This window comes from Vipera ursinii (assembly GCF_947247035.1).
Source record: "Vipera ursinii genome assembly, chromosome: 1".
In the NCBI taxonomy this organism is placed as follows: Eukaryota; Metazoa; Chordata; class Lepidosauria; order Squamata; family Viperidae; genus Vipera; species Vipera ursinii.
Genome location: NC_139512.1, coordinates 8,207,532 through 8,234,885, shown reverse-complemented (window position 1 = coordinate 8,234,885; position 27,354 = coordinate 8,207,532). Strand labels below are relative to the sequence as shown.

The window sequence follows — 27,354 nt, the reverse complement described above, 5'->3', positions numbered from 1 at the left end:
ATTGACTAATCAACACATTAATCAATATTGTAGCCCAGCAAATCAGAACTTTAACCCGGGACACTGAATTTTGCAACTTTATTATTAACATTTATTTATTTATTTATTTTATTTGTTTGTTTTTATATACCGACCTTCTCTTGCTTCTCTTGTCTTGCTCCTCAAGGAAAGCTGGGGTGTTACTTCTATTTCAGGGATACGAAATGCTTCCAGATATACTTCTATAGTATGTCAGAACGTACATGCAATTTGTTGGGGATGAGTAACAAGTGGATAAGACCTGTTAGGTTCATGCTGCGGTGGCTCCCCCACCATGTTTTGATTTAAATGAATAAAAACAGCTTAAAACAGCCACCATATGCAATCACGCAGAGCAGAGGATAATAGAGATCTTGCCCACATTTAAGGATTATCTCATCACAAGAGTGAAAGCTGTACAGAGAATGAGGACAAAAAGCTCTCTGAGGTTTATTTGGATCACTTTCTTCTTCTCTATTTTATTTTATTTTTAATTCTTCCTTCTTCCCCAGGTGGTTTTGAAGCATCTGCAGGGCAAATTGGAACAGGAGGCCAAAGTCATGGTGTCTTCAGGACAAATGGAGGTTTTAGACCAGTTAAAAGGTGAGTGAGAGGTTTACTGTATATCCGAAAGCAGGGGTCTTCAAACTTGACCCCTTTATGACTTCAAGTTATTAAACAATTCACTACAGATGTTAAGTGAATCTTGAGGCCACTGAGCAAATCTGGCCTCTCCCGTTGACTCTGTTTGTCTGAAATCAGCTGGGAAGATTATAAATCGGGGGGTGTTCAAACTCAGCCCTTTTATGACTCATGGACTTCAACTTCCAGAATTCCTCAGCCAGGCACACGTGCCTGGCTGAGGAATTCTGGGAGTTGAAGTCCATGAGTCATAAAAGGGCCGAGTTTGAACACCCCTGCTATAAATGATGATTATGTGAGCCCAGGACACTGCAACTGTCATAAATATGAGCCAGTTGCCGAGCAACCATTACCCTGGGGAAGCAGCAATGGTCGTTAAGTGCGAAAACTGGTCCCAAGTCACTTTTTCCTCATGTTGTTGTAACTTTGAATGGTCACTCAATGAACGGCTGTAGGTCGAGGACTACCTGTTTCCTGGAGCTGGGAGAAAGGTGTCTGGCGGCCTAAGCTGTCCTCATGGCGTCCTTTCACCTTCCCTGTTCCTTCAGCCCTGCAGATGGACATCTCCAGTTTGTACAACTTGAAATTCCACCCTCCGGCCCTGCTTCCCGAGCCGGTCTGCCAGGATCAGAGTCCGGAGCAGAGCTTGTCCCATTCAGCCCGTCTCCAAAGGAAGGACAGCATGGGAGACGTGGGTCGGGCCACCATCCGTCTCTTGGAGGAGCTGGACAGGGAGAGGTGAAGTTGTTGAAAGTCTTTGTGTGTTTGTGTGTGTGTGTGTGGGGGGGGACATGGATGAACATCCTGCTCATATTCCTCTTCCTCTTCCGGATGGTTTCTTCATGAAGTCAAGTGGAGCCCATCCATCTTCCTTCTGAGGCGTGGCTAGGCTCCAGTTGGACGCCACGTGCTGAGGGAAAGAACTTTCCGTTTCTCCTCAGTTTCAGATTTTCTTGTTTTTTTTCCCCTCCCCCGCTTCGGCAGAATTCATATTTGCTTGTGTCTGAAGTGATGCAGACTCCCTTCTCCTTTTTTTCTTCCTTCCTTCCTTCCCTCCCTCCCTCTCTTCTTGTCTTCCAACGTGCAATTGTAAGCTATCTTTCCTTCCTCTCAGCCTCCTTGTGACTTTCCTTCCTTCCTTCCTTCTTTCCTCCCTCCCTCCCTCCCTCCCCCTCCTTTCCTTCCTTCCTTTTTTTATTTCTATCTGTCCTTCCTTCCTCTTGTTTTCTCTCCTTTTCTTCCTTCCCTTTTTCCTTCCTTCCTTCCCTTTTTATTTCTATCTCTCCTTCCTTTGTCTTGCTTTACCTCTCTTCTTCCTTCCCTTTTTCCTTCCTTCCTTCCCTTTTTATTTCTATCTCTCCTTCCTTCCTCGTTTTACCTCTCCTTTTCTTCCTTCCCTTTTCCTTCCTTCCTTCCTTTTTTTATTTCTATCCCTTCCTCGTTTTACCTCCTTTTCTTTTTTCATTTCCTTTTTTTCCTCCCTTCCTTCCTTCCTTCCTTCCTTCCTTCCTTCCTTCCCTTTTTATTTCTATATCTCCTTCCTTCCCCGTTTTACCTCTCCTTTTCTTCCTTCCCTTTTCCTTCCTTCCTTCCTTTTTTATTTCTATCCCTTCCTCGTTTTACCTCCTTTTCTTTTTTCGTTTCCTTTTTTTCCTTCCTTCCTTCCTTCCTTCCTTCCTTCCTTCCTTCCTTCCTTCCTTCCTTCCTTCCTTCTCTGATTGCCATCTTTCCTTCCTCTCAGATGTTTTCTGTTGAGTGAGATTGAAAAGGAGGAAAAGGAGAAACTCTGGTATTACACTCAACTGCAAAGTCTCTCTAAGCGGCTGGATGACCTGCCCCATGTGGAGACGGTGAGCTTCCAGGCTGGATGGTGGCAGGACAGACTCCAGGACAGGGACATTTTCCTAAGTGTGTCTCAGCTACATCTTCAACACCCCCTTATCTCAAATTCAGGCCCTTAAATTTTGGGGAGACCAGGAAGGAAGGGAGATAAGCAGAGGGCCCCGCTCTTACCTACCTCTTTTCTGCCTCCCCCATCCACCCACCCACCCCCGCCAGTTCTCAATGCAGATGGACCTGATCCGTCAGCAGCTAGAATTTGAAGCCCAGCACATCCGGACACTCATGGAGGAGCGCTTCGGAACGACTGATGAAATGGTACAAAGAGCTCAGGTAAGAAGCAGGAGGAGCAGAAGCGGGAGGGGAAGAGGAGGGAGAGGGGGAGCGGGAGCAGGAGGAGGAGGAGAGGAGGAGGAGAGGGAGCAGGAGGGGAAGAGGAGCAGGAGGGGGAGCGGGAGGGGCAGCAGGAGGGGAAGAAGAGGGGGAGGGAGAGGGAGCAGGAGAAGAGGAGGAGCAGGAGGAGAGGGAGCAGGAGGGGAAGAGGAGGGGAGGGGGAGCAGGAGAAGAGGAGCAGGAGGGGAAGAAGAGGGGGAGGGGAGAGGAAGCAGGGGAAGAGGAGCAGGAGCGGGAGGAGGAGAGGGAGCAGGAGGGGAAGAAGAGGGGGGAGCAGGAGGAGGAGAGAAGGAGCAGGAGGAGGAGAGGGAGCAGGAGGGGAAGAGGAGCAGGAGGGGGAGCGGGAGGGGCAGCAGGAGGGGAAGAAGAGGGGGAGGGAGAGGGAGCAGGAGAAGAGGAGGAGCAGGAGGAGAGGGAGCAGGAGGGGAAGAGGAGGGGAGGGGGAGCAGGAGAAGAGGAGCAGGAGGGGAAGAAGAGGGGGAGGGGAGAGGAAGCAGGGGAAGAGGAGCAGGAGCGGGAGGAGGAGAGGGAGCAGGAGGGGAAGAAGAGGGGGGAGCAGGAGGAGGAGAGAAGGAGCAGGAGGAGGAGAGGGAGCAGGAGGGGAAGAGGAGGGGGAGGGGGAGGAGGAGCAGGAGAGGGAGAGGAGGAGGGGAAGAGAAGGGGGGAGCAGGAGGAGGAGAGAAGTAGCAGGAGGAGGAGGAGAGGGAGCAGGAGGAGGAGAGAAGGAGCAGGAGGAGGAGGAGAGGGAGCAGGAGGGGAAGAGGAGGAGGACTGGAGGGGAAGCAGGAGGGGAAGAGGAGCAGGGGGAGGGGGAGCAGGAGAGGAAGAGGAGGGGGAGGGGGAGCGGGAGAGGGAGCAGGAGGGAGAGGAGGAGGGGGAGGAGGGGAGGGGGTGCAGGAGGGGAAGAAGAGGAGCAGGAGGAGGGGGAGCAGGATGCTACATTTTTTATTTTAAAACTTGCAGATCCGGGCATCTCGTCTGGAACAGATTGACAAAGAGCTGATGGAAGCTCAGGATAAAGTGCAGCCTTCGGAACAGCCGGTAAGAAGCCAGCAAGATGCCAGACCAGTGTTTCCAACACTGGCAGCTTCAGATGTGTGGACTCCAACTCCCAGAATTCCCTAGCCAGCCCCTCCTGGCTCAGGAATTCTAGGAGTTGGAGTCCACGCAGCTGAAAGCTGACAAGGTTGAGAAACAGTATTCTAGACTGCAAGGCTGGGTCAAAATTCAAGATGCCTTTGCATGATGGTAGCCTTGTATCTTTTATGTGGGTGAAAAAGGGATCAGGGCTTGACTGTGTGATTGCAGCTGGCATCTTGATTTTTCACACACACACACAAACCAAAAAAGTGGAAGAAGGATAAATTTCACCCAATGTCTTCTGTACCTACATTTATAGCTGTTCTTTAGAGAGGGCAATTCCAGGAAAGAAAGGAAGAATTATATAATTATTGCATAATTATGCTTGTCTGTCTCAGTTGCCTGAAATAAAATGGGCAGAAGGAGGAAAATGTAATTGCTTATTTTTGGAACACTGCTAGCATTGTTTTTCTTCGTTTAAAGTACTTACTGAACTCCAGGTGGGTGTCTTTGGGTCACTCTCTCACACAGGCAGGTGGCTGTGCGGAAAGTATGAGATAGGACTGTATTTATTTTTTATTTATTTTTATTTTAATCCCATTTATATCCCGCCCTTCTCTGAAGACTCAGGGCGGCTTACAATTTAAAGAACAAATCAATGTGCTTAGCAATACAGTATGTCATCTGTCATATCTCTACAATCTCTAATCTGTCATCTATCTATCTATCTATCTATCTATCTATCTATCTATCTATCTATCTATCTATCTATCTATCTATCATCTATTTGTCATCTTGAATCTGTCATCTATCTGTCATCTGTCATCTCTATCTCTCTTTCATCTGTCATATCTCTAACTTATCTGTCATCTCTCTGTCATCGATCTCTCTTTCTATTTCTCTCTATCTTTCATGTCATCTCTCTAATCTGTCATATCTATGTCATCTCTATATCTCTAATATGTCATCTGTCATCTATCTATCTATATCTGTCATCTATCTAATCTGTCATCTATCTGTCATCTATATCTATCTCATTTATCATCTATCTATCATCTTTCTATCTCTATCTCCCCATCTCTATTTATCTCGGGATAAAATTATTATGATTTTACTTTTGATAAGCCACTTTGTTTAGATTTTGGCCTGGCACGTCCTACAAACTCTGATGCTGTGATGGTTAAACCACACTTTATGACTTAGGATGCTTATAGCAAGTCATATGGATTTATTGAAAAAACCCCGATCGGACAAGGCCAAAGCTTAATACACTGTTTGAACCCGATCGGTGATGGAAAACCTTTTGGGCTGAGTTATGCAAAAGTTTGGAAAATGCCAAACTTGATTCTGCCAACATGTCACACTCTCCACCACCGATCCAAGAGAAACAATCCTATACATATTCAGTTACTTTTAAAAATATACAGTCCAATCATATGTGCTGCTATGTATTATATAGAGAAACATCAATTGTCCAGAGGCTGTGCAAGAGCATATACCCCATTCTCACAGGCTCTGAAAATCATGCAAGAACAGGACATGCTTTTGAAAATGGTTCTTCTTGGGTGCTCGTGATCTCTTGGCATGTTACCCAAAATGTGATGTGTCACCTTTGACATGTTTGCCATAGATTCATCATCAATGAATTAGGTCAGGGGCAGGCAACCTTGGCTCTTTTGTGACTCGTGGACTTCAACTCCCAGAATTCCTGAGCCAGCCATGCTGAGGGGAAAGGGAGAGGTTTCCAAGCTGAGCCATGCTGGCTAAGGGATTCTGGGAGTTGAAGTCCACAAGTCATAAAAGAGCCAAGGTTGCCTACCCCTGAATTAGGGGGACAGGGGTGAATGTTGTTAGATCGCTCATTGGCTATTCAGTGTCCCTTCTGGAGCCTGCACAGAACAACACAGTAGTCCTTGACTTACAACCATTCGTTTAATGACCCCTTCAAAGTTACAACCATGAAAAAAGTGACCTATGACTATTTTTCACACTTACGACTGTTGGAGCATTCCAAAGGTCTTGTGATCCAAATTCAAGCACTTGACAACTGTCTCATATTTGCAACAGCTGCACTGTCCTGGGGTCATGTGATCACTATTTGTGACCTTCCCAGCCAGCTTCCGACAAAGCAAAATCAATGAGGGAAAACCAGACTCACTTAATGACCATACGATTCCCTTAAAAACTGCATTATTTGCTTAGCTGGCAAAAAAAAAGCTCGTAAAATGAGGTGCAACTCACTTACAACTGCCTCGCTTGGCATTGGAAATTTGGGGCTCAATTGAGGTCGTAAGTCGAGGACTACCTGTAGTGCATGCTGTGCTTTACAAAGGGTGTCCCCAATATGTTGGGTCAGACAGGGGGAGGGGGACAGAGATCCAAAACAAAATGATGAATTAAGGAGGGAGGCCAGGCTGGAATGGCCGGGGTGTCGCCTTGCATGAGAATCGGGTCAGATAATGAGAGGGCAATTCCATATTTGTTCCCCCCCCACTCCCTCCTTTGGCCCAGAGGCACTGGAGAGTGTGGGCTTTGTGTGCATTTCCTATACAGTGACAAAGAGGCAGTTGCCATGGAGATGAAAAATAGGCCAGCGAAGGATGGAGAGCAGTTGGTGGCCATGCCAGGGTTGGGCAGCTGGGATCTGAGGCTGCTGGGGTGGGAGAGCCAAACAGCTAGAGGACGATCTGGCTCGGGTTCAAAATTGGGCTGAGTCTGCTGTGAGATTTGTATGAAGAAGCAGGGGGGGCGGGGCGGGGGGATGGCATGGAATGGAACCCCCTGCAAATAATAATAGAACGGTCATAAAACACAAAGGCCTGCAAACAAGCAAACAGAACGACTGTGGCAAAGGAAATCAAAGATAGTAGAGGTAGTTCTCAACTTACAAGAGTTCATCATCATCATCATAATGTTGGAAGGGACCTTGGAGGTCATCTAGTCCAAACCCCTGCTCAGGCAGGAAACCCTATACCATTTCAGACAAATGGCTGTCCAGTCTCTTCTTAAAAGTTATGGGTGCTCCAGTGTTGGAGCACCTATAACTTCTGGAGGCAGGTCGTTCCACTGGTTAATTGTTCTGTCAGGAAATTTCTCCTTAATTGCTTCTCTCTTCGATTAGTCCCCATCCGTTGCTTCTTGTCCTTGGAGAATAGCTTGACTCCCTCTTCTTTGGGGCAGCCCCTGAGATACTAGAACACTGCTATCATGTCCCCCCTCGTCCTTCTCTTCATTAAACGAGACAGACCCAATTGCAGTAGCTATTTCTTATATGTTTTAGCCTCCAGTCCCCTAATTGTCTTTGTTGCTTTTCTCTGTACTCTTTCTAGAGAGTACAACAGCACGGAAAAAAGTGACTTATGATGATTTTTCACACTTATGACCATTGCAGCATCCCCACGGTCACGTGATCAAAATTCATTTAACAAACGTCTCACTTAGCAACAGAAATTTTGGGCTCAATTGTGATCATTGAGCACCCCCTGTACTTAAGACCTGGTTCCAAACTTCCGACGAACATGTCCCCTCCCTGTGGTCATGTGACTGCATTTCAGGTGCTTAGCAACCATCCCGTGTATACAGCTGATTGCAGCGCCCCATGTTCACTTGACGCTGTTTGACAACATTTTTGCCCCAAATCGACATTTACTTTTGTTACTGGCCCATCGCAAGCAATAGCTTTGCTTAATGACCACAGTATTCACTTAATAACTATGGGTTCATTTAATGACAATCATGCGTCGCTTAATGACCATTGCAAACAAAGGTCGTAAAATCAAGTAGGCCATGTGGGTCAGGGGTCCCCAACCCCCGGTCCGTGGACCAGTACTGGGCCGCGGCATGCCAGCAACCGGTCCACACAAATAAGTAAAGCCCTATCCACGAGATGCAGGCAGCACACAAAACCACGCACCCTCCGGTCTGCGGAAAAACGACTCTCCACAGAATCGGTCCCTGGTGCCCAAAAGGTTGGGGACCTCTGATGTGGGTCACCCATTTTACAACTGTCATGACTTATGACCGTAATGGGTAGACTCTATTACAGTCATAAGTCGAAAACTACCTGCGTGGGAGAAAGGCCATCTCTTACATAACTAGGCCCTGTACCAGGAATTATCCTTGTTATACAGGCAGACCTTAACTTGTGACTTCAACTGATCCCAAAATTACCATTGCTAAGGAAGACAGTTGTTTAAGTGACTTTTGCATCATTTTAAGCCCTTTCTTGCCACAGTTGTTAAGTGAATCACTGCAGTTGTTAAGTTAGTAACACAGCTGTTGAAGTCAATCCGGCTTCCCCATTAAGTCAGAAGACCTCAAAAGGGGATCACCTGACTCCGGGACACTGCAACCGTCATAAAGACATGCCAGTTGCCAAGCCTCCAAAATATGATCACGTGACCATGGGGATGCCGCAACCGTTCTTTAAGTGTGAAAATCTTTTTTCAGTGCAAGTGTAACTTCACGAATGGTTGTAAGTTGTAAGTTGTTTAGAGTTCACGAAAGAGATAAACCAGACCCCAATTCGTAGGTAACAAACTTTTTCTTATCTGGAGATAGTCTCCAGCTAGTTTATCTTTTCAGCTTAGGAATGTTAAAAGCTATTCCTACATACCAGCCTGTAATGAGCCTGGACATCATTTTAAAAGAGAGAAAATAAGTCAAATTAAAATATAAAGTAATTATCTTAGCTAACAAGTTACACAATCCATGTCATGTGCCCCTCGCCACTGATATGACAACTTCGTTCATATTTTTTAGTCCGTCCTCTGCTTGAAACTTCAGAGCCTTATTCCAAAAATAGAAGCAGGGCGGGATCAGGTGCTGCGGGTTGGGTGAGGCACCACTTGACACTCTTTCAGATGTCTGGAGAGAGAGAGGAGTCCCCTGAGGCCATCTAGTCCAACCCCCGGTTCGTGGACCAGCACCGGGCAGCGGCATGCTAAAAACTGGGCCGCACAAACAAGCGAAACCCCATCCGCGGGATGCAAGCAGCACATGAAACCACACCCCCTCCGGTCTGTGGAAAAAGCTCTCTCCATGGAACTAGTCCCTGGTGCCCCAAAAGGTTGGAGGGCTGCTGATCTAGCCCAACCCTTGCTAAGTTCAGGAATCTAACTGCAAACATCAAGTAAATAAATCAAGCTTGATTAAGCCACCCATGTAGAGACGCTCACTATCTCCCTCATTAACTAGCTCCCTGACTAAATGGCTCTTATTAAGATGGATGTGTTCTTTTCCCATTCACATTTAAGAAATAATAGCTATGCATATCTAATTTTGGGATGCCTGCGATTGTGATAAATACTTTGGGCATCTGCTGGGGAATATGGGCCAAAGAGTCACGACATGCTGCATGCACAACAGACATAAAATAACAAACAGGGCTTCAATCCTCCATCTTAACTTTTGACACTCCCCACCCCCACCCCAGGAAGCATTCCCTCCATAAATTCATCCAAATCATTCATTCATTATATTAAGAGAGCTGGCTTAGTGTAGGGGTGAAGACATCAAGTTAGAAACTGGGTGACCATGAGTTCTAGTCCTACCTGAGGCACAAAAGCCAGCTGGGCGACTTTGGACCAATCAGCAGGAGGCTGTGAGTTCTAGTCCCACCTGATAGACAAAAGCTGGTTGGATACCTTTGGGCCAATCATCAGGAGGCTGAGAGTTCTAGTCCTGCCTTAGGTATGAAAGACAGCTGGGTGACTTTGGGCCAATCACCAGGAGGCTGTGAGTTCCAGTCCCACTGTAGGCATGAAGGTCAGCTGATTGACTTTGGGCCAATCACCAGGAGACTGTGAGTTCTAGTCCCACCTGAGACACAAAAGCTAGTTGGATAACTTTGGGCCAATCATCAGGAGGCTGAGAGTTCTAGTCCTGCCTTAGGCATGAAAGACAGCTGGGTGACTTTGGGCCAATCACTCTCTCTCAGCCCAGCTCACCTCACAGGATGGTTTTGTGGGGGAAATAGGAGGAGGAAGAAATATTATGTATATTACCCTCCCAGGAAATAGTCTAAAACTCTTTGGATTTGCCAAACCAAGATTAAGACCTGGCTGCACCGACAAAAACGGGCTCTGCAGATCCTGGCAGGCAGACTTCAGCTGGGTGCAAGGATGCAACTTTTATTAAACGTTTCTGTGTGTTTCCCATCTGACCAACTCTTATCTTCCAGCCCTCTGGAAAACTGCCATGCACAGACGGGGATGGACGGCTCGACATCACAACACACTCAGAGGAAGTGAAGGGTCAGCTAGGCAGCAGTAAGGTACAGTATTATGTTTCGGTGGTCAAAAAAGTCAAGATGTATTTAAGGGCATATGCATAATAACCATGAGCTGCAGACAGCCCTCTATTGTTTTAAGGCAGGGATCCTCAACCTTGGATGAGGAAGTCTGCTGGCTGAGGAATTCTGGGAGTTGAAGTCCACAAGTTGCCAAAGTTGAGGACCCCTGCCTTAGAACAATAGAAGGCTGCCTGCAGCTCATGGTTATTATGCATATGCCCGTAAAAAACATCTTGACTTTTTCTAATCTCTCTCTCTCTCTCTCCTTACTCATCATGCTAAGCCCATAATGGGTGTGTTTTAAGTTGGCTTGATTGAGGCACAAAGTCATTGCAGTTTATAAGCCAAGGTTAAGAGCAGGGGTGTCCAACCTTGGCAACTTTAAGACCCATGGACTTCAATTCCCAGGATTCCACAGCCAGCATGGCTGGCTGAGGAATTCTGGGAATTGAAGTCCACAAGTCTTCAGGTTGCCAAGGTTGAGGACCCCTGTTCTAAGGCACACACATGGTTTGAATAACAGAGTTGGAAGTGATCTTAGAGCTGGTCCAACCCCCTGCTCAGGCAGGAAACTATACCATTTCAGACAAATGGTTGTCCAATCACTTCTTAAAAACTTCCAGTGTTGGGAGCACCTACAACATCTGGAGGCAGGTTGTTCCACTGATTAATTGTTCTCACTGTCAGGAAATTTCTCCTTAATTCTAGGTTGCTTCTCTCCTTGATTCATTTCCATCTGTTGCTTCTTGTTCTCCCTTCAGGTGCTTTGGAGAATAGCTTGACTCCCTCTTCCTTGTGGCAACCCTTTAGATATCGGAACACTGCTATCATGTCACCCCTAGTCCTTCTTTTCATTAAACTAGACATACCCTAGGCCAGGGGTCGGCAACCTCGGCTCTTTTATGACTCGTGGACTTCAACTTCCAGAATTCCTGAGCCAGCTGGCTCAGGAATTCTGGGAGTTGAAGTGCACGAGTCATAAAAGAGCCGAGGTTGCCGACCCCTGCCCTGGGCATATTTGCGTTGTGTGACAATAAATGTGTGCAAAGTGTGATCAAAATGCAGCGCAGCCTCCACGCAAACTATTATTGATTGATTCGTTGATTTTATTTCTTATTTCTTTACCATAATCATCCATCCCACCTGTGGTGGCTTTAAGAGGCCAACAGAGAAGATTGAATCAAACAAGATTACTGTGTAAAATAAACATCCAAGTATAATCTTCATGTGAGGACATAAATCATCCCTGTTACAGTCCAAAGTTTGGCAATGAATTAATCAAAAACCAATTAACTTTCTGGCCCAAGTGCCAGGGAGAACAATCACGTCTTTAATGCCTTAGAATAGGTTAATGTGGTTGGGGTTATCTGGATTTCCATGGGGATGTGGTTCGACAGGGCAGGATCGGTGCCGTTTCACTACTGGAATTTAACCCAATCCTACTTTACAAAGTCAATTTTCCCTTTTGTGGGTGTGTTTCAACAAGCTTACAAACACAGCCAGTTTGGTGTACAGGTAGTCCTCGACATACGACTGTTCACTTAGTGACCATTCAAAGCTAAAAATAGCTCCCCAAGGCTATTTACTACCCAGATTTGAGGTTCTGACAGCCATGGTCACATGATCACATTTTGGCAGCCGGCCCACCTTTACAGCCATTTGCCACAGTAAGTCATGTGACCATTACAAAGTCATGTGCCCATGATTTACTGTTTTTGTGCTAGAAATCGGCATTTACGTCATTTCTAGCAAAAAAAACCCTCCCATTGCAGACAATGGATTCACTTAACCACCATGCATTCACTTTACAACTGCCACGTTCACTTAACGGCCACAGCAGAAAAGGTCATAAAATCAGGCAGATTTTGTTTGGAGTTGTTCCTGTGGCATGAACTTTGACCTGAATCTGAGCAGTAGCGTAGCGTGGGTTGTCAGCACCCGGGGCAAGGCAAGTAATTTGCACCCCCTAACCCAGCGTTTCCCAACCTTAGGAACTTGAAGATGCGTGGACTTCAACTCCCAGAATTCCCCAGCCAGCATAGCTGGCTGGGGAATTCTGGGAGTTGAAGTCCACGCATCTTCAAGTTCCTAAGGTTGGGAAACACTGCCCTAACCCATGGATTTTAGCACTCGAGTCTCTTCCACTAGATTAGTTAAAGAAACCCTTACCCCCTAAGCACATGTATTGTTTGTTATGAAAATACTGATGTAATTAAAGTAAAATGCATCTAATGCGCCCCCCCAGATGTTGCGCCCGGTGCGGCCGGCCCCCCCTGCACCCCCCACGTTACGCCACTGAATCTGAGTATGCCTTTTTGGTATTCTGATGGCGGTGGGTTAATTCTATTATATCCCAAAAGTCATATCCTGCTTCCCTGGGGGTGTGGTTGATGACTATGTCCTGTATTGGAATTTTTGGTGTAAGAGGGATTGTTGATTCTAGGGATGTTTGTCTTTCTAATCCCATCAACTCCAAGCTTCCAGGTGCCAGTCTTTCTGAAAGGATTATGATATCTGCATTTCTATAGAGCTGGTTTCTGCGTGGGAGAGGCAGGCTTGGGGCTATTAAGAAAACCGCATGCTTTTCTGCCTTTTTAAGATCCTTTTAAATATTTATTTGGGCGGGAGAGGGCTGACTTCCTAGAGTCAAAACAAAAGTCAAAATAATGGCCACATGGCAAATCATGGTTTCAAATACCAGATATTCGGCTTTTACATGAGTGCCATCTAGTGGCAGCATCTAAATGTGCAACTCCCTGTCTTCTCACCCTCTGTTTAAAAAAACATTTGCACCAGGTAGTCCTTGACTTATGATCATAATTGAATCCAAAATTTCTGTTGCTAAGTGAGACAGTTTAGTGAAATTTGCCCCGTTTTATGACCCTTTTGGCCACAGTTGTGAATCACAACTGTGTGATTCACTGTGAATCAGTGAATAAGTGAATCACTGTCGCTGTTCAGTTGGTAACAGGGCTGTAAGATGAATCTGGCTTCCCCATTAACTTTGCTTGTCAGAAGGTCACAAAAGGGTATCACGTGACCCCGGGACACTGCGACCATCATAAATATGAGTAGGTTGCCAAGCATCCAAATTTTGATCATGTGACCATGGGGATGCTGCAACATCGCAAGTGTGGAAAAGGGTCATACATCACTTTTTTCAGTGCTGTTGTCACTTTGGTCACTAAATGAACTGTTGTAAGTCGAGGACTATCTGTATTGTCTAACGGAATGCAACAAGGCAGAATGAAATGAAATACAGAAGAAAAACAAACCAACCACAAGATAAAGCCACCATGGGGGCGCAGTGGTTAGAATGCAGTATTGCAAACTCTGCCCACTGCCAAGAGTTCGATCCTGACCAGTTCAAGGTTGACTCAGCCTTCCATCCTTCTGAGGTCGCTAAAATCAGGACCCAGATTGTTGGGGGTAAGAGGCTGACTCTGTAAAACCGCTTAGAGAGGGCTGCAAAGCACGATCAAGCGGTATATAAGTCTAAGTCAGGGGTAGGCAACCTTGGCTCTTTTATGACTCGTGGACTTCAACTCCCAGAATTCCTGAGGCAGCCGTGCTGAGGGGAAAGGGAGAGGTTTCCAAGCTGAGCCATGCTGGCTCAGGAATTCTGGAAGTTGAAGTCCACGAGTCATAAAAGAGCCAAGGTTGCCTACCCCTTGTCTAAGTGCTATTGCTACTGGGGAGGAAAAATCACTGCTGTGCTAAGTGTGAATAAAAAGGGATTTATTTCTTCTGATCCTCAGGTGGAAGTGGTCTTCTGGCTGCTTTCCATGTTGGCCACCCGAGACAAGGAAGACATGTCACGCACACTGCTGGCCATGTCCAGTTCCCAGGAAAGCTGCCTGGCCATGCGCAAGTCGGGATGCCTCCCTCTCCTCATCCAGATTCTCCATGACTCAGATCGTGAACCAAGCGCGCCTGACAGCCCTGGAGCCGCAGGGAAGGATTGCCGCATGCGGGCCAACGCTGCCCTCCACAACATCATTTTCTCTCAGCCCGATGAAGGACAGGCCAAGAAGGAGATGCGGGTGCTACACGTGCTGGAACAAATCCGCTCCTACTCTGAGACCTGCTGGGACTGGCTCAGGATGCACAAGGAAGGGGCCAAGATCCCCGAGGGGGGAGCAGGTAGAGGGAGGATTTGGGTTAGCTATCAGCCCTTTGAGGTAGTCTAGTCAAGAAGCCCACCCAGGACCGCTAGCTCTATCTTTGTTGCAAGGTTATATTAACACAGGGGTCTTCAAACTTGGCAACTTTTAAGACTTGTGGACTTCAACTTCCAGAATTCCTCAGCCAGCCAGGGCTGGCTGAGGAATTCTGGGATTTGAAGTCCACAAGTCTTAAAGTTGCCAAGTTTGAAGACCCCTGGATTAACAGAAGATTGCAAGTCTGAAAGGACGTCTCTTTTCCCTCACCTTTACAGTTCAAGGAACCGAGCAGGATCCCTTCCAAGAGATTTCCCATGCCCCTTTTCCTTCCATCTTTTTTAATTTCACATTACAGATAGTCCTCGACTTACAACCATAGTTTTAATTTCATATTACAGGTAGTCCTCGACTTACGACCATAATTGTGCCCAAAATTTAGGTTGCTACGTGAGACATTTGTTCAGTGAATTTTGCCTCATTTTATGACTTTTCTTGCCAAAGTTCTTAAGTGAATCACTGCAGTTGTTAGTAACATGGTTGTAAAGTGAATCTGGCTTCCCCGTTGACTTTCAACATTGACTGCAATGGTCCTAAAGTGTGAAAAATGGTCGTAAGTCAGTTGCACTTTTCATTTCCATTGTAACTTCAAACAGTCACTAAAGTCAAGGTCTACCTGTATTGTTCGTCAATTGTTTATTTTTATTCCTTTATCACTTCATTACTGTTACATTTTCTATCTGGCTTTTTTTCCTGTTTTATGGTTGTAAGCTGCCTAGAGTAGCCCCTTGGCAAGACAGGCCACAAATCAGTTTAACAAATAAATAAATAAAACATGGCCCACAGCCCAACAAAACACATTTACACACACGTCTTGTGTTGATCCCTTCCTTCCAAAAGCAAGCTTGTGCTGCAAGATTAATTTCGTTTCTGTTGTTAAAAGGCGGACACCGTTTTTCCTCAGAGGAACAGCAAGTTCCTCCATCCATCCCGCAGAATGACTCTCTCCATAACTTGGGAAAACATATTCCTTTTTTTTCCAGATTTACTGCTAGAAACTTTCTGATTGCAAAGCTTTTTAATGAGATCTTTGCTGTCCAAACCTGGCTTGTAGTATTTCTGCAGGCAGCCAAGGAATGCCTTCAGTCATCCTTGTTTGTAGGAAGGGTTGAAAGAGTTTTGGTTGGGCATATCTGAAGTTGCGAAGGGATGCCTCGCCGCCTGTTTCTTGGATGCTTGCCCAAGGTGGCTGATTTTACTGCGAAAGTAAATATGAGCCAGCAGTGTGCTACAGCTGCCAAAAAAGCCAACACAGTGCTAGGCTGCATTAACAGAGGAATAGAATCAAGATCATGTGAAGTATTAATACCACTTTACGATGCCTTGGTAAGGCCACACTTGGAATACTGCATCCAGTTTTGGTCACCACGATGTAAAAAAGATGTTGAGACTCTAGAAAGAGTACAGAGAAGAGCAACAAAGATGATTGGGGGACTGGAGGCTAAAACATATAAGGAATGGCAGCTGGAATTGGGTATGTCTAGTTTAATGAAGAGAAGGACGAGGGGGGACATGATAGCAGTGTTCCAATATCTCAGGGGCTGCCACAAAGAGGAGGGACTCAAGCTATTCTCCAAAGTGCCCAAAGGCAGAACAAGAAGCAATGGATGGAAACTAATCAAGGAGAGAAGCAACCTAGGAGAAACTTACTGACAGTTAGAACAATTAACCAGTGGAACAACCTGCCTCCAGAAGCTGTGAATGCTCCAACACTGGAAATTTTTAAGAAGAGACTGGACAGCCATTTGTCCGAAATGGTATAGGGTTTCCTGCCTGAGCAGGCGGTTGGACTAGATGACCTCTAAGGTCCCTTCCAACTTTATTATTACTATTATTATTATTAGTAGTAGTAGTAATAGTAGTAGTAGTAGTGGAGAAGAAGTGGCGTAGTTAACACCATTAATGTTGATCTTTTACATTAATGGACAAAATACTTCTTAATTTGACAACAGCAAGGGCTAGGACTCTTGGATCACTCTGGGTTGGAAAACAATTGACTCATAGAACAGTAGAGTTGGAAGGAAACATGAAGATCATCTAGTCCAGCAGACCCCAACCGTTTGGGCACCAGGGACTGGTTCCATGGAAAGAGGTGTTTCTGCGGACTGGAGGGGACGTGGCTTCATGTGTTGTCTGCATCCCATGGATGGGGCTTTATTGTTTGCGTGGACCAATTGCTGACATGCCACGGACCAGTGCCACTCCACGAACTGGGGGTTGGGGACCCCCGATCTAGTCCAGGGATCCTCAACCCCTGGTCCACAGCCCAGTATCAGGCTATGGCCTGTTCGGAACCAGGCCGTGCAAGTGACGGGCGAACACGCTTGTGCACGCAAGTCCATTTGTGTAGGCTGCACGTGAGGAACTATCCCCCACCACTGCTGGTCCGCAAAGCCAGAAAGGCTGGGAACCACTGATCTAGTTCAGAAGTTTGCATTGTGCAATAGGACCACATATTTCACAAATTTGGCAACTTTCAACATGTCGACTGCGGCTCCCAAAATTCCACAGCCAGCAATGCTGTGGAATTCTGGGAGTTGAACTCCAAATGTCTGAAAGTAGTCAAGTTTGAGAAATGCTGCTTTACATGCTCTCTACTGCTCATGAAGACTGTCCAGAGAAGTCTGTAGTTCACCTGCTGTGACTCGTCCACAATCTTCTTAGAGATGCCCCCCCACCACTTATTAGAGCTCTCTTTTTTTTGGGAGGCCCTCAACCAACCTGAAAAATGTAAATACTTTGCTGGTCAAAATAATTTCCACATGAGAGTTGCTTTGATTTTTAGTCTGTTGTTTTGCTTCAGTGTTTTTTTTAACAACCTAACTTTTAATGAATATTGCCCTGAGCTATTTTGGAAGGGCGGTAGAGAAAGGAAATGAACTGAATAAATAACTGCCACACTCTCCCTTTTTTGGCATAACAATGCAATGATTACATTAGACCAAGAGATAGAAACTGACCTGAGATTACGCAACAGCAGATACTCAGTTCTGTTGACTTTAAAAGTATTTCTTTAAGTGGAATATTTCTGTGCCAGCCTTCCAGTTGTTAGATTTGCTAAGCGGCTTGCTAAAGGACATTTGAATAGCATTTATTCAAACCTCTCCCGATGAGAAACCAACCATTTTAAAAGAGAGCATTACCAACATTTTTTAAAGTTTTATTGATGGCTGTATTTTGCAGTGCAGCTTTAATAAGCTCATTTCAAAATTACTGGTTTCAAAGCAACCATAATGTTCCTCTTCATGCAGGAGAGTTGATTAATATTTCAGAAGAGTCTCTCTATAATTCTCATTTGTAGCTATCATCTCTCTACTCAGTCTTCTCTTTGCATTCTTTAAACATTTTAATTCCTTTCCTCTTCATAAGCCTTTCTAGCCCGCTGATCTAGCCAGCAACTTTTTGAGCTTGTGCCAAGTTCTTAAAATCCTACTTAAAGTGGGATTAATCATTTGGGGTATAAACCACCAGGGATGTGACTCCATTGAATTGCATCAAAAGTCAATACTAATTGACTACGTTTTGGGTTTCTGTTCCATTCAGCCCATTCCACTTTCTTCTCTGCAGCTCCTGTTCCGATTGAGCCCCAGATCTGCCAAGCTACCTGCGCCATCATGAAGCTCTCGTTTGATGAAGAATATCGCCGTGCCATGAATGAGCTGGGTAAGTTACCTGTGGGAGCCGTGCAACCTGCCATCTCAGAAAAGTAGCAATAGCAAAAGCACTTTTTACAGCCCTGTCTAAGCGGTTTACAGTGTCAGCATCTCGCCCCCAACAATCTGGGTCTTCGTTTTACCGAGCCCGGAAGGATGGAAGGCTGAGTCAACCTTGAGACGGTCAGGATCGAACTCCTGGCAGTGAGCAGAGGCAGCCTGCAATACAGGTAGTCCTCGTCTTACAACCACAATTGAGCCCACGATTTCTGTTGCTAAGTGAGACAGTTGGTAAGTGAATTTTGCCCCATTTTACAGCTTTTCTTGCCACAGTTGTTAAGCGAATCACTGCAGTTGTTAACTTAGTAACAAGGTTGTAAAGTGAACCTGGCTTCCCCACTGACTTTGCTTGTATGTAAGGGGACTGACATGACCCCAGGACACTGCAACTGTCATAAATATGAGTCAGTTGCCAAGCATCTGAATTTTGATTACGTGACCATGGGGATGCTGCAACAGTCACAGATGTGAGAAACGGTCTTAAGTCACTTTTTTCAGTGTCGTCGTAACTTCAAATGGTCACTAAATGAACTGTTGCAAGTCGAGGACTACCTGTACTGCATTCTAACTACTGCGCCAGCACAGCTCCTATCCTAAGTAAGTCCAAAGACTCTGCAAGTCCAATGGCTTAAGCTTGACCACTTAAATTGCCAGTAGCAGGACCACAAAAATGGCACTTGCTTTCAAGCAAGAAGGCATTGGGGGTCCAGGTATAGACCAGTATCTGGGAACTTCACAACCCTTCATTTTGGTATTCAGATGTTCCTATTCCAAGGATGATGGTAACAACAACAACAACAACAACAATAAAGTTGGAAGGGACCTTGGAGGTCTAGCCCAACCCCCTGCTCAGGCAGAACACACAATACCATTTCAGACAAATGGCTGTCTAGTCTCTTCTTCAAAATATCTTCATATCTAATGTCTCCTCCAAAACATGCAGTGACTTGATGGACACATACAGATAGTATTTGACTTAAAATCTTAATTGAGCTCAGAATTACAATCTTAAATTGTGCCAGCAGGCCATCATGTGAGCAACCCGATTTTATGACATTTTTTCGCAGTTGCTGTTAACCAAATCCATTGTCTGCAATGGGCATTTTTTTGCTGGAAATCAGAAGTAAACACCGATTTCTGCCAAAACAAATCCCTGTAAATTGTGATCATATAATGTGGGGATGCTGCAAATGGCCGTAAATGCATGTAGCTTTTTTGAACTTGCCGTAACTTCAAACGGTTGCTAAGCAACCAGTCCTAGGTTGAGAACTGCCTCTAGAGGTGGTTCGCCATTGCCATCATCTTCCAGGCTATCCCTTAATAAATCTGACTTAAATAGATCCGATGTTCTTTAGCTTTCCAAAATCTGTCAAAATTGGCTACAAGTCCCCATTTTTGAGAGACTATGGCTACTCTAATAATAGCAGTACAGAACCTTTCGGGAGGTTGAGGTCACAAAATGGTTGCCGCTGAAGGAGGGATTGGAGTTTTCAAAATGGCTGCCGCAGAGAGTGGCCTAAACCACACATTGTCAGAAGACTTCCCACAACTGAGAGCCGGTGTGGGAGAGTGGTTTTGGCCTGGCTTTAGGCATGAACTCAGCTGGGTGACTTTGGATCAGCCACAGTCTCCCTGCCCTAGAAAGAAGGTAAGGACACGCCACTTCCAAAAATGAAAGCCAAGGAAACAGGGGATTACCCATTTAGTCCCCAGGAACCAAGATTGACATACAACCATCCATTTTGTGATCGTTCAAAGTTATAAGGACACTGGAAGAAGTAACTTATGACCAGTCGTCATACTTACAACCACTGCAGCATCCTCATGGTCACGTGATCAAAATTTGGGCACTCAGCAATCAGCATGTATTTACAATGTCTGCAGCATTCCAGAGTCGTCAATTACCATTTGCGATCTTCCCAGCTGGCTTCGAACAAGAAAAGTCAATGGGAGAAGCCAGATTTACTGATCAACCATGAGGTTCACTTAAGAAGGACAGTGGTTCGCTTAATAATAGTGGTAAAAAAATTGTAAAATCGGGCACAACCCACTTAACCACTGTCTTGCTTACAGTCCTCCACTTACAACAGTTTGTTTAGTGATCGTTCGAAGTTACAACTGCACTGAAAAAGTGACTGACTGTTTTTCACACTTACTGTCATGGTTCCGACAGATGAATCTGTTCAAAAGAACTTTGAGGCATTATTTTCCTTAAAGGAGGGGTGTCAAGCTCCCAGCCCGTGGGCCAGACGCGTCATCCGGAAGCCAGGCCCACCGCATTGCCGGCAATGGCAAATCTGTCCTGATAAGTTGTGCGACATCACGTGACGTCATGAGTTTGACATGTCTGCCTTAAAGAATCTTTTATTCGAGAAACAAAGTATTGGCACTACATTACTGAAGCCAAAAACTGAATTCCCCTCCCCTGGATACAAAGTAGCAAAACACAATTCCCTCCTCCAATTAACAGTCATAAATCACATTCCCCAATTAATTTGAAGTGTGGGCTTTCTCCCCAGCTCTCCAGCCTGCCAAATCTCTATTACCTCTGGACCTAATAACCTTGGGTTCCCACAGCTGAATTATTATTGTTATGACTAGCTGGACTCTCATCCACATCCCCCCTCCCAGCATCATTTAACTTTAAAAGCAAAAGAGAAAAGATGGCTACATTTCCATCTGTTGTCAAAGCAAGAACATCCGATGTTAGCAGCATTGACACTTACAACCCTTGTAGTATCCCCATGGCCATGTGATCAAAACTCAGATGCTTGGCAGTTGACTCATATTTATGATGGTTGCAGTGCCCTGGGGTCATGTGATCGTCTTTTGTGACCTTCTGACAAGCAAAGTTAGTGAGGAAGCCAGATTCACTTAACAACCGTGTCACTACCTTAAGACCTGCAGTGATTCACTTAACAACCGTGGCAAGAAAGGTTATAAAATGGGGCAAAGCTCACCTAATAAATGTCTTACTTAGCAACAGAAATTTTAGGCTTAATTGTGGTCGTAAGTCAAGGACTACCTGTAATGGAAATTCTGGTCCCAATTGTGGTTATAAGTCAAGGACTACCTATAGAGTTATCTATTTCCCATAGTATTTAATTTCTACATCCTTTTTCTTTGCATTAAACCTGCTAAATGTGACTGGGTGAATATTAACACAATAAGAGAATAACAAGAGTTGGAAGGGACCTTGGAGGTCTTCTAGTCCAACTCCCTGCTCAGGCAGGAAACCCTATACAATTTCAGACAAATGTTTGCCCAATCTCTTCTTAAAAATCTCCAGTGGAGGCAAGCTGTTCCACTGATTAATTGTTCTCACTATCAGGAAATGTCTCCTTAGTTCTAGGTTGCTTCTCTCCTTGGTTAGTTTCAAGCAGACTTCCAGTGTTGGAGCATTCACAACTTCTGGAGGCAAGTTGTTCCACTGATGTTGCAGCCTTGGTTGTGCACTCCTGTCGGGGGCTGCATGCTCATAGTTGGTCCTGTTTTTTCCTCTTCCCCGTTTCCCTTCCCAGGTGGACTCCAGGCCATTGCTGAGCTGCTGCAAGTGGACTACGAGATGCACAGCATGACCAATGACCCCCTCAATCTGGCACTCAGGCGCTACACAGGCATGGCCTTGACCAACCTCACCTTCGGGGATGTGGTCAACAAGGTGAGATGGGACCCAAGGCAAAAAAAAAACAACCCTGAATCCGTTGATACAAGGAAGACAACCCACACAGCCAGTCAGCAATCTAGGCTATAGCAGACAAACCTATTAGAACAGGGCTTTTCAACCTTTTCACCCATTGTACCACTTTTAGGATCTAGCAACATCCGAGTACCACCAGTCACCTAGCAAGGTGTCAAAAACTTGATGACCAAAAAAAAAAAAAAAAGGAAAAAAGTGATGAAGTACAAGTAGTCCTCGACTTACAACAGTTAGCTTAGTGACTGTTTGAAGTTACAATGGCACTGAAAAAAGTGCCCGTCCCCACAAGCCACAGCCAAGCAAGACACTTGCCTGCCCGCCCAGCGGTGCTCTTCCTTCTGTCCAAGGTTTTCATTGTTGTGAGCATTTCTGTTGAGGACTGGCAGCGGGGGTGGGGTGGGGGGGTGTTTGGTTTTTATTCCCCCCCTCTGCTGGGTGGTTGCAGCAGGTTTTGGTCACTTCACAGGACCCTGGGACACTGAGACCATCATAAATATGAATCAGTTGCCAAGAATCTGAATGTAAATCACAAGACCCTGGAGATGCTGCAACATTCCAGCTGATCGGCGCTTCTTCTGGGCTCAGAAGAGCCAGGATCAGCGCCGAGCTCCAGTTGGAGCCTGGCGCTGATCCTGGCGCTTCCGCTGAGCCCTGACAGCCCTGAAGAAGCGCTGATCCTGGCGCTTCTGTTGAGCCCTGACAGCCCTGCAGCTCCAGTCATCTCTCACTCAGGCTTGTGCGGTGCTGCCACCAGTTCAGCTCATTCCCCTCCCCTGCTACCACTTCTCTAGGATGGTCGCGTACCACCTGCCAGAACCCTTTTGAAATAAATGGATCCCTCCCACCTCCCTCCCATTTCACAATCTAACTTGTACTCCACCCTCACTTATCTGGTTTGAGATCCCGGTCAACAGTGCCGTAATTGTGAAGTTACTCAAGGGCAAGGACTATCTCAGCAAAATACATCCAGGCCATGTCCACAGGCAAAGGTGCGCTCCCAGTGCGCTCCCACAGAGGGCCTCCTCAGGGTGCCACCGATCAGAGAATGTCGATTGGTGGCCCCCAGGGGGAGGTCCTTCTCTGTGGGCGCCCCGGAGCTATGGAATCTGTTGTGTATGTAAATAGTTAGCAATAAGCCATAGAAGATATTGCAAACACTGTGCAGCTTTGCAAGGTTTAAAGCGGGAAAATAAGGTGCAATCATTGGACGCCACAACCAAGGAGCGGGAAAACAGACAGTTTGTATTGGTTACAGTTCAAACGCTTTCTCTATAAAAGGGTTGCAAGATTTGACATTTGACAGTTGACTTTGTGTATTCAATAAACTCGTTCAGTGTTAACCACTCTGAGTCCTCGTCAATTCGAACCAAACAACTGGCGACGAAGGTGGGATCGACAGAAGACCAGAGATTAGGAAGAATTGTCGTGAAGGCGGCAAAGTCTGAGCGAGTCACAGTCAACCGAGCGGCCGCGGCAGAATAGGAAAAAAATTCTCCGAATGGCGCAAATCGGGTCATTGAAGGAATTTGACCCTAACTTCCCCGAAGATTGGGAAGAATATATTGGTCAGGTCGAAGGATTCCTGTTAGTGAACGGAATCACCGACGACCGAAAAAAAGCGGCGGCACTTTTGACAATTTGCGGCACACCGGTCTACAGAGTCGCTGTCGGGCTGTGCCAGCCACAACCAGTCTCCAGCGTGCCCTATGCCGACCTCCTTGCAAAACTAAAGGTGCACTTTACTCCCCGAAGGTCCGAACTTTTTTGGCGGCGCATCTTCGAGAAGAGAAATCAGAGACCGGGGGAATCCATACAGAAATTCGTCGCTGCCGTTAGGGAAGCCGCAGTTCGTTGCAAATACGATAATTTAGAAATTAGGATTCGGGACAGAGTTGTGCTAGGCTTACGCGATGAACAATTACAAAACAGAATAATCGCCAAACCTACTGGCGATTTACAGGAAGTGCTCGACGAACTCCTAACGTATGAGTCTACCGGGTATCGCGACCCCCCCCGCAGTAGCATGGCGACAGCACCTGAAATTAACCAAGAGGGCTATGTGGACTGCGGGGAGGTGGATCAGCAGTGGGAGGAAGAGATCGCCGAAGTCTCCAGGCGATTTGGGAAGATGGCACCCAGACAACTTAGAAGCGAAGGGCCCGAACCCGGCCGCCGGCAACAACCCGCAACACCGCAGAGACCACCGACCGGGGCACAACGACCGTGGCGGGACACCGCAACCAGACCGCGCGACAACGACACCCAGAACCGATGCGGCAGCTGTGGCGGCAACCATCCCCGCGCTTCCTGCCGATTCCGCACCGCCAAGTGCAGGGCTTGTGGCAAGACCGGCCACATCCAGGCCATCTGCAGAAACCGCGTCCGGGACTCCCGTCTGAATGAAGTCGATGTGTGGCCAGAGGGTAAGGTAACCCCCAATGCTAGTGGCAAGGAGACCCCTAGATCCCGGGCGAAATTTTCAAACCCAGGGGAGGTGGCCCGAGTCAATCGGAAAAGGCAGGGAAGGGGGCACAATTTTCCGGACGGAAAATTAAAAATCACAGTCCTTCTGCAAGGGGTTCCTTGCAGAATGGAAATCGACTCTGGGGCTTCAGTGTCGATAATTTCCACTGAAACCCTGAAAAAAATTGAACAACTAAGTGGAAAAAGAATTCCACTTAGCCCAACAAATATTCAATTAACGGACTTCCAAAAAAGTCCAATAATCGTAAAGGGAAAGACCAGCCTTAGAGTTAATTTTAAGGGATTTAAGGGGGTCTTAGATGTGGTAGTTACGGAGGGGAATAGGACTAGCTTAATAGGGCTTAATTGGTTTCCTGCCCTGGGAATTTGGATAGGGGGAATAAATTCTGTGATTAAAAATAAGACCCTCGAATCCGTCTGCAAAGAATTTGCAGACGTATTCGATGGATCTCTAGGCAAGTACAAAGGGCCCCCCATTAATTTTAACCTAGACCCCTCAGTAAATCCAATCAGGCTAAAGGCCCGGAGGGTACCTTTTGCCTTAAAAGAAAAAATCGAGGCCGAGCTCGACCGGCTTGTAGGCCTCGGAGTTTTAGAACCCGTTGAGGGCGGTTTATGGGAGACGCCGATCGTCACACCCCTCAAACCCAATGGGGATGTGAGGATCTGCGCCGACTATAAAGCGACCCTCAACATTGGAATGAAAAAGCATGCTTACCCGGTCCCGACGGTGAAGCAGGTCCTCGCCACGATCCAGGACGCCGCCATCTTCGCCAAGCTCGACTTGGCGCATGCGTACTTACAGTTGACTGTTTCCAAAGAGGCTGCAGAGGCGCAAACAATTGTTACCCACAAGGGGGCGTTCCGAGTCCACAGACTGCAATTTGGGATTGCAGCTGCTCCAGGCATCTTCCAAGAAGTGATGGAGAGGACCTTAAAGGGCATACCTGGAGTATGCCCTTACTTTGATGATGTCCTAATAGCTGGAAAAGATGAAGGAATGTTAGTAGAGCGGCTGGAACAGGTACTGGGTAGATTTAGAAAGGCTGGATTAAAATTAAAAAAGGAAAAATGTAGCATAGGGGTTAAATCCACTGATTTTTTGGGGTTCAGGATTGACAAAAGCGGGGTCCACCCTACCCCTGAAAAAATTAAAGCAATAAAAGGGGCTCCTGAACCAAGGAACAAGGCTGAGCTACAGGCCTTCCTAGGCTTGGTAAATTTTTATCACACTTTTGTGCCACATAAGGCTGCCATTGCAGAACCACTGCACAGGCTTTTAGATAAGAAGACCCCTTGGCATTGGCATGACAAGCACAAAGTGAGTTTCCAGACCTTAAAAGATATCCTTTCCAGTAGCTCAACTGTAACCCACTTTATAGAAAATAGACCAATCTACCTGGCGTGCGATGCTTCGCCTTATGGCGTCGGGGCAGTAATCAGCCATTTAGACACCCAGGGAATGCAAAGACCCATTGCTTACTACTCCCGCACACTAACCAAGGCAGAGCGGAACTATGCTCAAATTGACCGGGAAGCTTTAGCCATAGTGGCAGGAGTTAAAAAGTTCCACGACTACCTGTATGGCAGGAACTTTACAATCCTGACAGACCACAAACCCCTGCTGGGACTGTTTACCACAGATAAACAGACTCCCCAAATTATGTCTCCCAGGATGCTGAGATGGTCCATTTTCCTCTCAGCATATTCATTTTCCCTCCAATACCGACCAGGTAAAGACATGGGTCATGCAGACGCTCTTAGCAGATTGCCCCTTAGCACAACAGAGGAGGACCCTGCCCCAGTGGGACAAGTAATGTCCCTACAAGATATTCCTGATCTGCCCCTAACTGCTAAAGACATAGCGGAGGCAACCAATAAGGACCCCATCTTAAGGAGAGTAATGGCCTGGGTCATGAGCGGTTGGCCCAACGCCAACCCAGACGTAAAATACAGTCCATTTTTCCGAAGGAAGGATGAACTATCAGTTCATATGGGTTGCTTACTTTGGGGAACTCGTGTAGTAATCCCAGGAATCCACAAATCAGCTATTCTATTTGAATTGCATGAAGGACACCCTGGAATAGTAAGGATGAAGGCCTTAGCTAGGAGTCACTTGTGGTGGCCAGGATTGGACCAAGACATTGAGGAATGCGTTGCCAATTGCCATCTGTGCCAACGTTCCAGGCCTGAACAACAACACATCCGCACACATAAATGGGAGTTAGCTAGGAATCCTTGGTCCAGGATTCATATTGACTTCGCTGGACCTTTCCAGGGGTTAACGTTCCTTGTAGTGGTCGACAGCTACTCTAGATGGCTAGAAGTAGTACCGGTCAGTTCAGTAACGGCAGGCAGAACAATACAGGCATTAAGGGGCCTCTTTGCCACTCATGGGTTGCCGGATTTAATAGTGTCTGATAACGGGCCACAATTCACATCTATTGAATTTCAGGATTTCCTCAAGGCCAACTCGATTAAGCATAAGACTTCTGCACCCTTCCACCCCTCCACCAACGGATTGGCTGAAAGGAACGTGAGGACCACGAAGGACGCGCTTAAAAGAATTATTCGAGGTGACTGGCATCAGAGACTAGCTGAGTTCTTGTTGGCCCAACACACAACCCCTTGTTCGGCTACAGGGAAAAGTCCAGCTGAAATGAGGTGGGGAAGAAAAATCTTGACCAAGTTGGACAGACTACACCCCGACCGACTCCAACCAAACATTGAATTTGACATTCCTAACAGAACATTTGAAGTGGGGGACTTGATTTGGGCCAGGAACTACGCCCAAGGGGATAAGTGGATTCCTGGGGTGGTAACTGAAATCTTAGGTCCCTTATCATACATCATTGAGGGGGAAGGGAATAGGGTCTGTAAAAGACACATAGACCAGCTGAGGAAAAGATCTAGTGGGTGTGTGCCAGCTGAGGGGGACCAAAGCTCAGTTAGGGCAAACAGTACAGATAACAT

At 46.4% G+C, this 27,354-nt stretch overlaps 1 protein-coding gene across 1 annotated transcript in view; it reads left to right on the top strand.

The window, feature by feature from the left end:
• The window catches only part of APC2 (APC regulator of WNT signaling pathway 2), a gene marked incomplete at its 3' end in the record, with an annotated part of 43,267 nt that overhangs the window by 5,303 nt on the left and 10,610 nt on the right, over positions 1-27,354 (top strand). Inside the window, exons 2-10 of the mRNA XM_083349292.1 lie at positions 531-621; positions 1,209-1,398; positions 2,402-2,510; positions 2,719-2,832; positions 3,856-3,933; positions 10,154-10,246; positions 14,023-14,407; positions 18,052-18,147; positions 21,719-21,858. Of these exons, the coding sequence (XP_083205418.1) occupies positions 531-621; positions 1,209-1,398; positions 2,402-2,510; positions 2,719-2,832; positions 3,856-3,933; positions 10,154-10,246; positions 14,023-14,407; positions 18,052-18,147; positions 21,719-21,858 (1,296 nt within the window). The remainder of the gene's footprint in view (positions 1-530; positions 622-1,208; positions 1,399-2,401; positions 2,511-2,718; positions 2,833-3,855; positions 3,934-10,153; positions 10,247-14,022; positions 14,408-18,051; positions 18,148-21,718; positions 21,859-27,354) is intronic.